General features: G+C 44.9%; 1 protein-coding gene across 8 annotated transcripts in view; it reads left to right on the forward strand.

Moving 5' to 3' along the window:
• mpdz (multiple PDZ domain crumbs cell polarity complex component) overlaps positions 1-12,657 on the forward strand; it is a 49,216-nt gene extending 36,559 nt beyond the window's left edge. For all 8 annotated transcript variants that reach the window (XM_085267022.1, XM_085267029.1, XM_085267023.1 and 5 more), the window contains 19 exons: positions 806-1,002; positions 1,116-1,207; positions 2,916-2,994; positions 3,354-3,422; positions 4,334-4,429; positions 4,513-4,587; positions 4,682-4,868; positions 4,957-5,102; positions 5,988-6,071; positions 6,999-7,192; positions 7,424-7,438; positions 8,772-8,919; positions 9,011-9,097; positions 9,270-9,354; positions 9,467-9,630; positions 10,260-10,364; positions 10,641-10,735; positions 10,830-10,953; positions 11,043-12,657. In XM_085267022.1, coding sequence (XP_085123148.1) covers positions 806-1,002; positions 1,116-1,207; positions 2,916-2,994; positions 3,354-3,422; positions 4,334-4,429; positions 4,513-4,587; positions 4,682-4,868; positions 4,957-5,102; positions 5,988-6,071; positions 6,999-7,192; positions 7,424-7,438; positions 8,772-8,919; positions 9,011-9,097; positions 9,270-9,354; positions 9,467-9,630; positions 10,260-10,364; positions 10,641-10,735; positions 10,830-10,953; positions 11,043-11,189 — 2,189 coding nt within the window. In that variant the 3' untranslated portion in view covers positions 11,190-12,657. The remainder of the gene's footprint in view (positions 1-805; positions 1,003-1,115; positions 1,208-2,915; positions 2,995-3,353; positions 3,423-4,333; positions 4,430-4,512; positions 4,588-4,681; positions 4,869-4,956; positions 5,103-5,987; positions 6,072-6,998; positions 7,193-7,423; positions 7,439-8,771; positions 8,920-9,010; positions 9,098-9,269; positions 9,355-9,466; positions 9,631-10,259; positions 10,365-10,640; positions 10,736-10,829; positions 10,954-11,042) is intronic.
• Positions 12,658-14,965: the final 2,308 nt, after the last annotated feature.

A 14,965-nucleotide genomic window follows, 5' to 3' on the forward strand; every position in this document is an offset into this window, starting at 1 on the left:
CCCAGTTTGTAGTGGGAGGAAGTAAAAATATATGCTTACATACTACACTATGTAGTAACAGCAAATGGCCACAAGAGGTCCTCCAAGTTACATGTCTGCCCATAAAGTCTCCTGCATGGCATAAACGTGCACTGATTCACATGCTTGAGCTGGTTGTGCCTCAGCAAAAACCTGAAGGACTCAGTGTCCCAATTAGGCCATTATCATCCTGCAGACACTCTGATGTCAACTGTAGGATGAACTCACTGCTCCAGAGAGAAAGATGGCGAGCAATCAGCATAAAGAACAGCCTCCAAACACCTGGGATTGTGGAGTATATGTGTATATGTGCCCTTGTGTGTGTGTGTGTGTGTGTGTGTGTGTGAAAGCGAGATAGACAGAGCCCATCCTGCAGGAATAAGATTGATGAGGTTGAGCCCGGGGAGGTGAGTTGTGGAGATTAGTACAGGACTGATGGTTCAACAGTGGCAGGGAGCCCAGAACAACAGGAGCCCACTGGTCTGAACAGTGGCTATCTAACACACCAGAGACAGGAGAGGTGGAGAGACAAAGAAAAGAGACTGGAACCAGAACAAAAGAGCCAAGATTGAGACAAAAATGGGAGAGGGTGAAGCTGAAATAGAAAATTCTGCTGACAAACTTCTACCTTTTACTTTTGGTTCCTCTGCAATTTACACATTTCAAATATCTGCTCTTCTTTCGGGAAACGTTACACGGAGCGATAGGGCTCGAGGCCAGTCTGGCGCTATTTTACTTGTATTGTCAGCTTACATCTGTCTGCCGCGACTTCGCCTGCCTCTTTCAGAGAACATAATCCAGCGTTATGGCAGCCTCCCAGGTGTCCTCCACATGATTGAGCTGGAGAAAGGCAAAACAGGCCTGGGCCTCAGCCTGGCAGGGAACAGGGACCGCTCACGCATGAGCGTGTTCGTGGTGGGAATAGACCCCAGCGGGTCGGCCGGCAGGGACGGACGTATGGTTGTTGGGGATGAGCTGCTGGAGGTGAGATGCGTATAAAATTAGTTTCACTGTTCATTTGCTTTTTTTTTTTTTTTTAAAAAGTCTCAAAATCTGTAAATGCTTTTCTGAGCAATAAACTTTATGTTGTGCTACAGATCAACGGACAAGTTCTGTACGGCCACAGTCATCAGAACGCGTCCTCCATCATCAAGAGCGCTCCATCCAAAGTCAAAATCATCTTTGTCAGGTATCAACAGTTATTTTCATCACTATTAAAGCTCCTGTGAAACTATGCATGCAGTTATTGAGCCTCAGGAAAGTTATTGTAATGTTAGTGAAAAGCCAATAGATGGAGCTATTGTCATTCAACAGAAGGATGCAGCACAGGTTGAATATAATGGCCTCTGTTCTGTAATGCTTAATAACACAGTCTCTCACATGCACATACCAAACGTATACATGCATTCATAAAGTATAGTTTAACTTGAAATATTTTGTAATCAATAAATATTAATAAAAACTATATTAAACCCATCACACCAGCTGGCACTTGGCTGATGATTGTGAAGGTTTTCAGATTTAGTGGTACACTCACTAAAATATACAACATTTCTACAGCATACAGATGATATTTATTTAGATATTTATTTTATTTAGTTACCAAAAGAGATAAAGAGCAAAAGTTGAACGTTAGTGACAAATATAAATAACAGACTTCCAAAGTAAATCCATAAACTATATTTTAATTTAATATTTAGTGGTCAAAAAGTGTAAAATGTGCAAAATAGCTTGCTTAAAGCATGGCTAATACGTCACACTGTTAACTAGTAATATGGGCATAGATAGTCTAAGCTTGCCAGCTAAAAATATGAGATATACTTAGCTTGAATTATTAATAAAAACCAAAAAAAAAAACAATGAAAGTTATCAAACAAATGTGAATTAAAATAGTAGTTTATATTGTTAATTTAGATATCTACATGCAGACACGATGGAAAAATGTATTTGCGAGGAAATGCGTTTTAAATAGTTAGTTAAAAATATAGTGACAGTGACTGTAAATATAGCTGGAGTACGAAGCTAGAATTAGGGCTAAAGGGAGAAATGCAAATGTAGTGCAGTTCTTATCAGAGAGTGTATCCCTCCATAGTGTAGGGGTTGATGTCTAGCAAGCAAAAGCTGCCAGGATGCGATACCGATACCTTTGGGGCCTAGAAAGGCATCTACTGTAACAAAATCAAGTACGTAGATCTACGTGCTGTACTGACCCCTGCTTGTGAATAAGAGAGCAGCTACAGAGTTGAGATAGTTGACATGATGTTGTTAGGCTGTGTGAATATTTACTAAATAAAATCTACTTTTTGCATGTTAATCTAGAAGTTTTCACATTTTGGGAAACATAAAATAAAGATTAAGTATGTCTCCATTTACCCCATCTCCTCCTTAACGGGTGGGCCAATGAAACGGCACAAAACGTTGCAAATGCAGCGCTTATTAACATGAAAATTATTTCGATTTTTATATGTATTATGATTACTTTATCATCCCCCTGCGATTGCGATGTTACATTCTCCGTTTGTGTTGGCGTTATGTCTCAAATTCATCGTATGACACCAAAGGGTAGAATTACAAATTTGAAAAAGCACCGTGGAAGTTGAAAGTAGTGAAATGTAAAAGGTGTTGGTGCAGGAGTTGTTGAGTCGGTCAGCTTTGGGAGTCAAACAGATGTAGTTAGCATGTAATACGGATACATTAGCTCACATATCCCTACAGAGTTTGACGTATTTGACCTTTGACCTACTTTTGGCCCTCTTCCGGATCACAGTACTTAGCCTCCCACTTGACTCACATCCTTTTCCTGAAAGATACGCTGTGATCAGCTGGCGTAAATCACAGCTCTGCTGTCACAAAGCTGAGAAGCGACGATTTACGTGAGTTATGACTGTGTGAAACAGGAACACCGAAGCGCTCGACCAGATGGCGGTGGGACCAGTGAGGGAGCACGAGGGAGACGCTGTGGAGCCCCACGCTGAGGTACAACTCTGCTTATGGGCACGCATAGAAAACACACGATGCACACATGCAGAAGCCCTGGAACAGACACGACTCCTACAGCTACTACACAGCCACGTTGGTGCTTCGTAATGAGATTTTAAACGTGTAAACAGAACCATTACTTTTACATCTGGGCGTGTAATTTGGCTTTTAGTCTGTCTCGTGCTCGGCACGCATGCATGTGAAGTTTCTTTGTGTGGTCCCGTGCCTGTGTGTGACTCCCAGTAAAACAAACCACAAGCAGTAATGTAGACGCATCCGGCACTGTACTCCCACCAGCTAAAATTTAGCTGATTTATTTACTTCATGGTGTGCTCACTACTCCTGCTCCTTCACAGCCAGAAGAAGCTGCTGCTAATGGCGACGCCGATACTTCGAACTACGTTCATCACATCGTAAATCTGAAGGTGAGAGGCGCAGGATGACCCGCGGACATCGCAAAACACACAGCGTTACAGGCAGTAACGGGGAGAAAGTCTCAGGAACAGTGCGGTAATGAGGGAGGTGTATACTCTTACGCACACACACTAAATAAGCCAGCGGGGCACGTCAGAGACAGACAGATCGGGAGCACACCACTCAAGTTTGACAGGATGCCAAAACGCTGAGAAAAGACAGAAAATTTTGAGGGAAAAGAAGGTGAAGTAAACAAAACAGACGTTCCAATGGGAGTTAAAGGCTCAGTTCACTGAAATATTAAATAAGGAATGGATCCCGACTCCTTGTGGGGTCCACGTCCTAGCTCGCAGAAAGCAGGCAGTTTTCCAAAGGTCATTGTCTGATCCTCTGAGCAGCAGCGATAAAATTGCATCCAGTTGCACAACACGAGCGGAAGCAGAGATCTCAACATTAGACATCTCACCACCTCAACAAATAAAGGAAACTTTCTACAAGATCAGTTACAACACGGATCAAGTGGGAACATGCTTTTCAGGCAGATTCAGGTGAAGTTGGCCTTTGAAGAGCGCTAAAACAAACTGCAAAAGAGACAGGAGAGAGGAAAAACTATGCAATCCCTACAATTGTTGAATCATTCATGCGGTAGAGGTGGCAACAGTGTAGCACATAGGCAGCTCATTAATATGAAGACAAATGCCCTGAAAGGCCTCTCTGGGAGCAAAAGATCAGAAGTGTGAAGGATGTGAGCTGAAGCTGGGGCTGATTCATCTCTGGAGGCGACTTGATTTCTTGAACTGGTACAGTACGGCTCCATTACCCAGCACGTGTTAAAGAAAAGGGTTTGTCAGCGTGGGTATTGCGTGTGCGGTGGTGCAATTTCAAACGTTTTTTATCACTAATGAGCGTTTCTCTTCATCAGGAGGACGGAGGACTCGGCATCACTTTTGTTGAGGGCGACACAGAGGCCGGGGTTGAGATTGAGAGTATATCTGAAGTGCAGGGACACACCGGCAAAGTATGTCATGCCTAATGAGACCTTCTGTACCGTGGACGTTTAGCTGCCTTTGCTAATCAAAGCTGTTTATGCGCTGTGAGCAGGAGGGGTGCATGAAACCTGGGGACACACTCTTAGCTGTGAACGGCGAGTCTGTGCTCGGATACACTGTTGAAAAGGTAAGGGCGTTACTCTGGAAATAACCTTTCATGTCTGTGCTGTTTATTAGTAGCCACAAGGTGAAAGGTGTGATTGGTATTCTTGTTTTTTTAGGTCTCATCACTGCTGAGAAAAGCCACAGGTCCTGTGAAGCTAACCTTTGCTACAAAGGAGATCCCCTCTTCTTTCTCCTGTGTCCAGTCGATCTGCCAGGACGCAAGCTTTTCAGATGGAGTCCTCGCTAGCGTACCCAGCATGCCTAGCATCTTCCCAAGTCAGCCAGAGGCGGAAGCAGCCATCAGTGAGTTCGTTTTACTTGGTTTTAATTTTCTAGAACTGTATTGTCAGTTTTGTCAGGTGAAAAGAACAGACATGCTTCTCCGTTTTAGGTCTTAGTCGCTCATCCACCCCTTCCGCTCTGGCCTCTGACCCGACGACCTGCCCCATCATCCCCGGCTGTGAAACAACCATCGACATCTCCAAGGGCCGCACAGGCCTGGGCCTCAGCATCGTGGGAGGCTGTGACACTCTGCTGGTAGGAAACCAGACAAATAGCAGTAGCAATCAGCTAATGAGGGGGAAAACGTGAGCTGGTCTCCCTGATGTGCTTAGATTTAGTCAATAATAATAATAAAACGTGACTCTTTTCCACAGTTTGTTTTCGTCTTGTCTTCCTGGGTCTGTCGGGTGTTTCTTCCTGTGGAAAGGGAGTTTTTCCTTCCCACTGTCGCCCAGTGCCTGCTCGCAGGAGGGTCCTCATATTGTTGAGGTTTTCTCTGTATTATTGTATCCACTACAAAGCGCCTTGAGGCAACTTCTGTTGTGATTTGACACTTTATATAAATAAACTTTTATTGATTTGAATAATAACAAACAGTAAATCTGCAGGTTTAGCTGTGCGTTCCCAGCCACAATGCCACCCACTTAGATTCTTTGCTGGTAGCATAACTCATAAGCCACGGAGGCTCAGGAATGTAGGAAACGATGCTGTCACGGCCTTCGTCTCCTCCTCCTCTTCTTCTCGTTGCCCCTGCCATCCTCCCCTCGTCCCATCTATTCTGTCTGCTCAGTCAGGCTTGGGGGAGCAGCTCTTTGTCTGGCCTCAGCCGTGGCGGACAACGTCCTGCCCCTGGAATGCAACCTCAGGAGCACAGGAACACACACATTCACAGAAGCAGTAATCCAAATTTATGTCTGTTTGCCAACAAACACACACAAAAAAATTTGCTGTGTACACATACTTTAAAAAGTCAACAAATACTCTTTCCCCTCCCGGCCCAATCTGTTTTGTATCCATTTAATATCCTCCAAATAAATGCTAAATGTCTCCCTTCCATCTTTTTTTTTTTGTTTTGTTTTGTGTGTTTTTATTTTGTCCTAATTAACTCACTTTTTCCACTCTCTCTCTCTTTATCTCCAGGGGGCCATCATTATCCACGAAGTTTATGAAGAAGGGGCGGCCTCCAAAGATGGGAGGTTATGGGCAGGAGACCAAATCTTAGAGGTGAGCTGCAGCATAATGAGCGTAACTATATTTCGATGAGACATGCCCGAAGAGTCTCAGCATGAACGCTTGGATTTTTAAAGTCTGACAATACGATATATGTTGAGCAACAGCATAGATATATATTAACAGCAATAAGAACCTCTAAAAGCACCGCTTTTTGCTTTTAGCAAGATAATATACCGCAGACCGAGGCGATTATGAGTGAGAAGTGAAAGAAAACCTGTACAAATCCCGTGTGCATTATGCGCCTTGACAAGTTAAGCACCCGAGCTCTTACTTGGGTTTGCCCTCCGTCTGACCCCGTGCTTTGTCACGGAGAGAGGGCAGGGGTGGAGCCCGGGAGTTGAGTTATTGTAGCTCAATCACTAGATCTGAATTGAAACACACGCCCTTATGACTTAATAGCTCTCCACTATTCACTCCTGTCCCTGAGCCAGGCTGCTGTGTTTAGAAAATAAGGTCAGCGAGGGAAAGTGAAAAGAGCAGTTTCCCACTCTGCAGTCATGCCATTAGATACTATGGGGAAAAAATAAAATCCACTGCGTGTGCACGGTGAAAGATAATATGGTATTTTCCCTCCTTTAAATGTGGTTTGAAAAAAGAAAAGAAGAAAAGCTGGGCATCGCTCTTAGACTGACCACTGGAGCATCTCACAGGGGTTTGTGGGAAGGTTTCCCTGCTGTACTTTAAGTCAAGCATCAGCCTGTGATTTCAAAGGAATGACCTAGTTTCCTTATATCTAAAGCAGAAACGGTTTAAAGGAAACTTTGTGCAATAAATGAGGCTGTTAGAACTTTTTATATATAATCCTCCGCTGCAGTTAACTTATACACTGGAACAGAAGATAAGGCCTCTGCTACTTTAACCAAATATGGCCGAGCGAGTAGCTGGATCAAAACCTACGCACGCATTCTCTCATCACAGGTGAACGGCATCGACCTGCGAGCGGCCAGTCACGACGAAGCCATCAACGTGCTGCGGCAGACGCCGCACAGGGTCCGGCTGGCGGTCTACAGGGACGAGGCCCAGTACAAGGAGGAAGACCTGTGGGACTCCTTCACCGTGGAGCTGCACAAGAATCCCGGCCAGGGCCTGGGACTGAGCATTGTCGGGAGGAGGTGGGAACGTTGTTAGAATCAGCTCTGCTGCTGAGAGCGTCAGGCGACGAGCCTTTACATATAACAATAGCAGAGTAGTGACTCCACTAGGTGCTTTCTGGCTCACAGTAGGTGTTAGCGTGTTGGAAAATACATAGAAGCAAACAAGGAATTGAAAACATTCTAGATTTTTGAAATGTAATTATCAGCCTACTTTATAATTATATTGTTTTGACCTTTTTTTTAATGCAGATCGCGGGATCAGAGGTAACCTTTTGTATTTTATCTGTTTTTATACTCCATAGTTGGGAGAGTGAGGTCATTGCTTTTACTTCTATCATGTTTCTGTCCATGCAGCCATCAGTTAAACCAGTTTTACTTACCAACAAAAGTCATTGTGTTTGGTGTAAGCACGCAGATTAAGTAAAATCCCTTCTTTCCCACACGACATGTCTGTTACAAAGACATGAAATCGTTATGTTTTTTTCAGCAGGAAATCAAAAAGAGATCATAATTTTTTTATGTGTAGCTTGAACAGATCGTGGCTAAATGAAGGTTTTTTTTCTGCGTGACTGCATTTTCATATGAGTCAGCAGAACAGGTTTGTATTTCAGTCATTCTCCTCGGTACTAGTGGCGGTTCTCGCCTCGCTGTGTTACCAGAGACGGAGCTGAAAGCACTTGTTGCGTCAGCGTGAAAATCCCGCTATTGTTGCTAGCACTCGATCAGCAAAGACAGATTTACAAAGTTATCACTGGGATAAGAGCAGGCAGGTTGCGGAGCGTCTATAAGCCCTCTGGATTTCTGCGTGCCTGTAAATGTTTTATGCTGACAGATTCGGTCCCGTGGTCGAAGTTTGTGAGGAGACAGGGGTCAGGGTTAAATATCCCAAGCTAGTGTCAAAGGTTAAACAGTTTGGACAGTTTTTAACACAGTTGTAACATTTCGGCCTCTGTCACAGTGGTTTTGCTACACACGTGGCAAGAAAAAGGCTAAAATGCTCAAAAGGATGGAAAAGACAGGAGCCCAGACGACCTACGAGAAAGGAAAATATGCAAGCTAGCAGTTAGTGGTGAGCAGTTGTGACAGCCAAGTATCTCTGGCACCGAGGACTGAGTGGGATCAAGTTGCCTTGCTTCACAGCTACTGCTTGTGCTAGTTCTTATCCACGTGGAGATTGGCACCTCAGATATGCAAAGTCCACGGCTCAGATGTGCTTCTGAACAAAGAAGAAAAGGCAGAGGCTTAAGATAAGTCATCTTTTCTTCCTGCACGTTATATTCTCGCTCACAGCGAGCGCAGAATTTGACTCTGTTGACCGTGAACCGAAGCCTCCAACAGCACAATACTGTCAAAGTGATCGCTGGTTAATATTCTGTTATACAAGCCACACTCAGGCAGCTCCATTGGAAAAGCCTGAAATTGCCAGATCAATACTGTACCAGCAATAACAAGTTAAAAAACAGAGCTCTGGAAAATTGTAGGATTAAGGTCAGCAATTTGAGAAAGGGGGCTTAGCGATCCTCAGCAGAGTGCTGCACGCGGTCACAGACGTGTCGTGCCTACTGCCGCGTCTCAGTCTTCCCGTCTCTCCGAGCAGGAACGACACAGGGGTGTTTGTGTCCGACATCGTGAAAGGAGGTTTGGTGGAGGCTGACGGTCGGCTGATGCAGGGCGACCAGATACTGTCGGTCAACGGTGAGGACGTCCGGTCAGCCACTCAGGAGGCCGTGGCTGCGCTGCTGAAGGTAGTCCCGCCCCGCATGCGCAATCGTCAAATGTGTGCAGGACAATTAAAGACGAATAACCGTACAATAATGCCTGTGTGTTGTGTTGCAGTGCTGCGTGGGATCTATCAAAATGGAAGTGGGGCGGTTTAAGGCGGGGCCCTTCCACTCGGAAAGAAGGCTGTCTCAAAGCAGCCAGGTAATGTAGCTGATGAGATAGTGGTTAAAATAGAAGTAGCTTATTTTTAACCCAATCATGCAAAATTACACTAGTAAAAAAATAAAGGCAGAAAATGAACGCGTTGGAGCTGAATAGAAATTCCTCTTATCTAATGCCTGACAAGAAAGCGCTCTGAATGCTTTTGTTTCAGATGAGTGAGACAGGAAGCGCCAAGGTGGTCTCTCAGCCATGTTCAGATCCTGGTGACCCTGACAGGCTTAGTACAAGCCAAGAATGTAAGTACGGCAAGACTGTAAGTGTAAACAAGCAGATCGAAATCCACTGCGAATGTCGGTCAAATTGCGGGAAAAGAAAAGACGAGTCATCAGAGCGACGCGTTTGTTTCAGACCCGGAGCATCAGGAAGTCAGAACAGTGGAGTTCACTAAAGGCCCCGCTGATTCTTTGGGCATCAGCATAGCGGGCGGAGTGGGCAGCCCCCTGGGCGACATCCCCATCTTCATCGCCATGATGAATCCCGTCGGACTGGCTGCTCAGACCCAGAATCTCAAGGTATGAGACCTTTTCTTGGCCACCTCCCTCTCAAATCTTTGGCTCTCATCAGAAATTATGCATATCTCCAATTCTTGTGTGGGATTTAATGCGAATCTCATTTATTTACTCCCACTCACTCAGTGTATGTATTCTCAGCGGCTCCCAGAGGCCGCGAGCCCTTAACCTTTAGCTGTGACCTTCACAGAAAAACTGACAATTGAAACTGTGTTAGACTGAGGCTGGAGGAGGACAATAGCCATTTGCTAACGTGGATAATAAATCTCCCACTCCTGTATTAAGGCCATTAAGCCCACAGAAAGACTCATTGAAATGAATAGGGTGAATCCTGAATGGTATATTCATGCCGTTTTATCATTTCAGCCTGAAAGAGAAAAGAGAGCGCGGCGTAATGAAATTACTCAGCTGAACCGTGAATTTACGTTTTTTGTGCGGTCTAATAATGAAAGCACAGAAATCAGCAGTGACAGATGCGAGTTTCAGGCGGTGGGCACCGCTTTTATGACGCTGACATGCAGCAGGCTGCTCGAGACATCCAAACTGTTCTTTGGAAAGTGTGAAAAGTTTCTGCTGCACTGCACATCTGCACTGTTTCCCCCCCAAAATGTTCTAAACTCTCACTTTTTCAGATCGGCGACCGAATCGTCAGCATATGTGGAACCTCTGCTGAAGGCATGAGCCACTCTCAGGCCGTCGCCCTGCTCAAGAACGCGACAGGAACGATACAGCTGCAGGTCTCCTATAAACGTCTTCTCTCACCTCCTGTGTTTCTACCAGATAAATCGGCAGATAAGCTGCAGCTTGTGTCGTATTCTTCCCTTTATCTCTGTTCAAAGTGTTCAGCTGAGCACAGACGAGACAAAGGGTGGCGGTCACAGGCTTTGAAGCACCATAAAGCGCCCTCATCCAGCACTACCATCATGCTATCAGTCTTTATCTGGGCAGTAAATCAACGCCAGTATTACTATAACAGAGCTGTGTTCTGTGTCTGTGTGTTAACGCACCTCCAGGTGGTTGCAGGTGGCGACACCACCGTGACGGGTCCCCCTCAGGAGCAGGTCGGTGGGGCTCTCACGCCCAGCTGCATCTTCCAGGACGACCTCAGGTATGATGTTCTTAGACGCAGGGGCGCTCAGAGGAGGAGAACTACAGGTTGTTGCTTTGGTTTTCCTTTAAATGCCTTCTACCTTTTCCCTCAGCCCTCCTCAGTATAAGACCATCACTCTTGATAGAGGACCAGACGGGCTGGGTTTCAGTATAGTCGGAGGGTACGGCAGCCCCCACGGAGACCTGCCCATATATGTGAAAACTGTTTTTGGAAAGGTGAGAGGCGTTTATCTGTGCCACTGTTTATCTTTGCAGAACCGACAGCCTCTGTTATTGATGGTGTGCACACGTGTGTGTGTGTTTAGGGCGCAGCTGCAGAGGACGGGCGCCTGAAGCGAGGAGACCAGATCATGGCCGTCAACGGGCAGACTCTGGAGGGGGTTTCCCACGAAGAGGCCGTCAGCATTCTGAAGAGGACCAAAGGAACCGTCACGCTCACCGTGCTGTCATAGACCGCCCCCACCTCCACACGCACTATACCCACTCCTTATCCTCTGCTCACAACAGCATTCTCTTCACCTCCGCGCACCTTTTCTGCAAACTCGCAGCAGCAGCGAGGCGCTCGTCTGTGAAAGCACCCGCACACTGAAACACAAACAGTGTGATCATGAAGAAGCTTACGCCACTGTGATGTTTGAAGGCCTGTTACAAGCACGTGTTGTGCTGAAGGCTTTACTTAGTCGTAATGGGAATCTCAACGAGGCTGTAAATAGTATTAGAAACATTCCACCACTCTGGATTTGAAGTATTCACTGGACACTTTGGATTGTGTTTAGTGCTGTCAGCGTTAATCCCGTTAAAATTACTTTATCGCCATAACGCGGGAAATCTCCGTGAGCGAGTTAACGCGGATCCCCACGTGCGTGGGGCTGGATGGCGTCAACACATTAGCGCGGTTAGCTCGTTAACACGTTAGCGCTATCCAGCCCCACACACTGGGGGATACGCGCTAATTCGCTAACGGTGATTTGCCGCGTTAATGGCGTTAACGTCATTTTAACGAGATTAACGCTGGCAGCACTAATTGTATTCCTGTATTATTATTATTATTACTTTGTTAACAGTCTGAGGGGTGACCCCGGACTCAGTTCAGAGCACAGAATTAAAGAAGTACCCTCGAGACAATTAGGAGATTATAGCAGGATTTAGCTAACGCCTGCATTAGCTTAAAACAGCGTTATTTGTCCGTTGCGTTGCACTGCTGTCGGCACACGCCCGTTTCCGCCACAAAAACCCCCAAAAAGCAAGTATCCATAAATTTCAAGCTATTTTCTTGAAATTTCGACCTATTAACTCGAAATTTAAAAAAAAAAGCATCCATGACTCGAAATTTCGAGTTATTTTCTTGAAATTTCGAGTCATGGATGCTTTTTTTGTTTTCCGTTAGTGGCGGAAACGGGCTTCCATACGCTGCTGAGACCGCTCTTAATCAAATGTATCGTGAAGTCACTGTAGTTTTTAGTTCTGAAGCGGCGAGAAGTCGGATATCGGAAACGTGAAGCGTGTTGACTTTGAAGGGAAAGATGTGAAAGTGCGGCTTGAGTGTGTCTGTGTGTGAGTGTATGTGAGAGCCGTTCACTGAAATATAGTGCTGCTAAAGCTGATGTGTAAGGTGTTATGTCACAGTATTTTTTAAGTATTATTGTTCACTTCCTGCAAGTGCACAGAAAAGTAAACTGACTGCTATTTAGGTTTGTATGAATGAGTGGTTAAAGAGTCCTTTATGACCTTGTTGTTTACCCGAAACAGAGTCATCCATTCTGTAGTTTTCGACGTCATTGGACAGGTGTTGTGCAGCGTAGCGTGTTCTCTGTCTGTTCTCTGTCTTATATCCCCGTAAATGCATTTTCAAGAGCTGTCAAAAGTGACAGTATTGCATTTATTCACACTGAATTAAATAAAAGTGACCTTTGGATTCAATCAGCGTCCCAATTTTTCTTCATCTTGCACTTTATTGAACGTGAGATAAGAGTTCAAACGCATTCTGTCATTAAATCCAGCAGGAATAGAAGCTTATCAAGCCATAAACGTGTGTTTATTAAATTAGCTATCGCATTTGAGCGGCGTGCCAACTTTTCAAGTGCGCCAGCTGTTGTTGAAACTGCCACCGAAGGGGTTATTGTGCCGCACTCATCCCGTGCTACAGCGATACATCAGCTATATAAATTTTCTATCTGGGAGAGAAGCGGTGTGCTGTCGCTGCAGGTCATGTTTAAATGAAAGGCGAACAGATCTAAGTCAGGGGATAAAGTAAGTTTAAATGAAAAGCGGCCTACGCATGAACAAAGATTTATGTGGAACAGCATGTATGGTCTTGCTTGAATAGAGTCTCTGTTGTCACTAGGGACCTAATAAAGCCTGGATAGAAAGAGACGAAGCTCTCCATTAAAATATGGCATCCCATCTGTCCACACGCTGACAAGCACAGCTGCTCCACAGCTCATGCACAGCCACAAGTCCTCTGTCTAATGAGGTCTGGGGGCTTTTTTTGGTTTCGGCGGACTCTCAGAGAAGAACATGGCGGGACTTTTCTTGTAGAAGTTCACGCGATCAACCATCGGGTCACTCCTTCACCCAGGCCCTCCCAGGTCAAGACCCAGTGCTTCTACCTGCAGCTGCTCCAAAGCAAACCCCAAGTCAGTCACCCCCTGCTTTCGACAGCTGAGCTTCCTCCCCCCAAAGCACCTGTTGTTTTAACTGCCCCCAGTGGGATTAGTGGTTTCTCCAGCCCTCCTCCAGGTTCAAGAGACCCTGCTTGGTTTACACACGGCTTGTCTGCACAAGCCTTTTAGATGCGGGATCAGGTGTTGCCGCTGTTCACGCTTGACATGAATGTATGGCCAAATGGTGTAACGTTCCACGACAATGGCGCTGAAGCTAAATCTCTCTTTTAAAAACCAAAAACATAAAAAGACTGAAGTATCAACATATCAGACAAATCTTCATTTGATTCTTACATGGGAAAAAAGACTTCTCTCTTGACCTCATAAATACGAATTATAACAGTTACATTATTTGATGTACTGTTGCATACATGTCGACTCCATGACTCATGTGTTTGACCCTGCAGCTTAGATTTGTCGATGCCTTTCGAACATTTCGGCGCTCAGTGTTACTGCCAGCTCCAGCGACGACTGAACGTTAAGCAGATAGAAACATAGTTTGTGAGTGGGCTCGGCAGCAGGCATTCCTCATGGGCAGGGAAGGCATCGGCATTACTGGAGGCCCTGGGGCTTCCAATGGCATGTGGGCCCCCGGACCCCACCACCACCATGCAGTTGGATGCATAGATAGTTTTTTTCCCAATTTTTTTGAGAAAAATTAATTTGTCCAAATCTAGTATCACAAAAGGTCCCATGCTAGATATAGTTCTGGAAACATTCATGCCTACATAGCAGTTTGAACAGATAAAGGAAAAATGTTAAAAAGTTAGTAAACAGAGTCTTTTTCTAACAGCTATTACGGGGCTCAGACATCTACGTGAGTTATCTAACTGTAAAGCTATCACTGAGCGCTCGCTTAGTTGAAGTGTGAAAAATCTACACACTATGATTTACCATTTTCTGGCTTTGGAAGAACCTCTGAAGCTGCACAAATCAATGGAAAAACTCCTACAGACAGCTGTGGGCAACAAACACATTCATCAGTCTCCACGTGCATCTCTGTGAACTTTACCCTGACTGAGAGTTCTCGAGTGTTTATTAATGTAATTGAGCATTTTAGTTTTTCCTCACACTGCCACATAAAATAAACAAGCTAATTCGTGTTTTAATCTCAGCAAATGTTAGCCTACTTGCTAATACAGGACTTTTCATTGTGATGCGTTGCGACACTTCCATGCAGGTTAAGGGTTTACTCAGAGGGCAAACATAGATGAGCTAGTGGGAAAGCTTTAACTGATGACAGACAAAGCAGCTTTTTATTAGCCATGAAAGTAAAAAAAAAAATGTTATCATTTGTGTCATCTGTGAAGGAATTTGTCCATGAACCTGTGCTAAACATGCTGAGCCTCAAGTAGAATAATCTATGTTTCTGTTCAATGTAATACCGAGTGAACTCCTGGTGTAATGATGCTTTGGTAATACCGGTAGTTAACATGTATGAGAGTGTCAGTAGTGAAGCTGAGTAGATGGAAAAGAAACAGACTCTTAAATACTCCCAAATAAAAAAAACCCCAATGGTAAATGTGTATGTCTTCATAATCTTGTTTGTCTAATAATTTACTCAT

The sequence above is a fragment of the Mchenga conophoros genome, linkage group LG3 (assembly GCF_057382185.1).
Source record: "Mchenga conophoros isolate Kocher_MC1m ecotype Shallow Benthic linkage group LG3, M_conophoros_male_GT1.1, whole genome shotgun sequence".
Lineage (NCBI taxonomy): Eukaryota > Metazoa > Chordata > Actinopteri > Cichliformes > Cichlidae > Mchenga > Mchenga conophoros.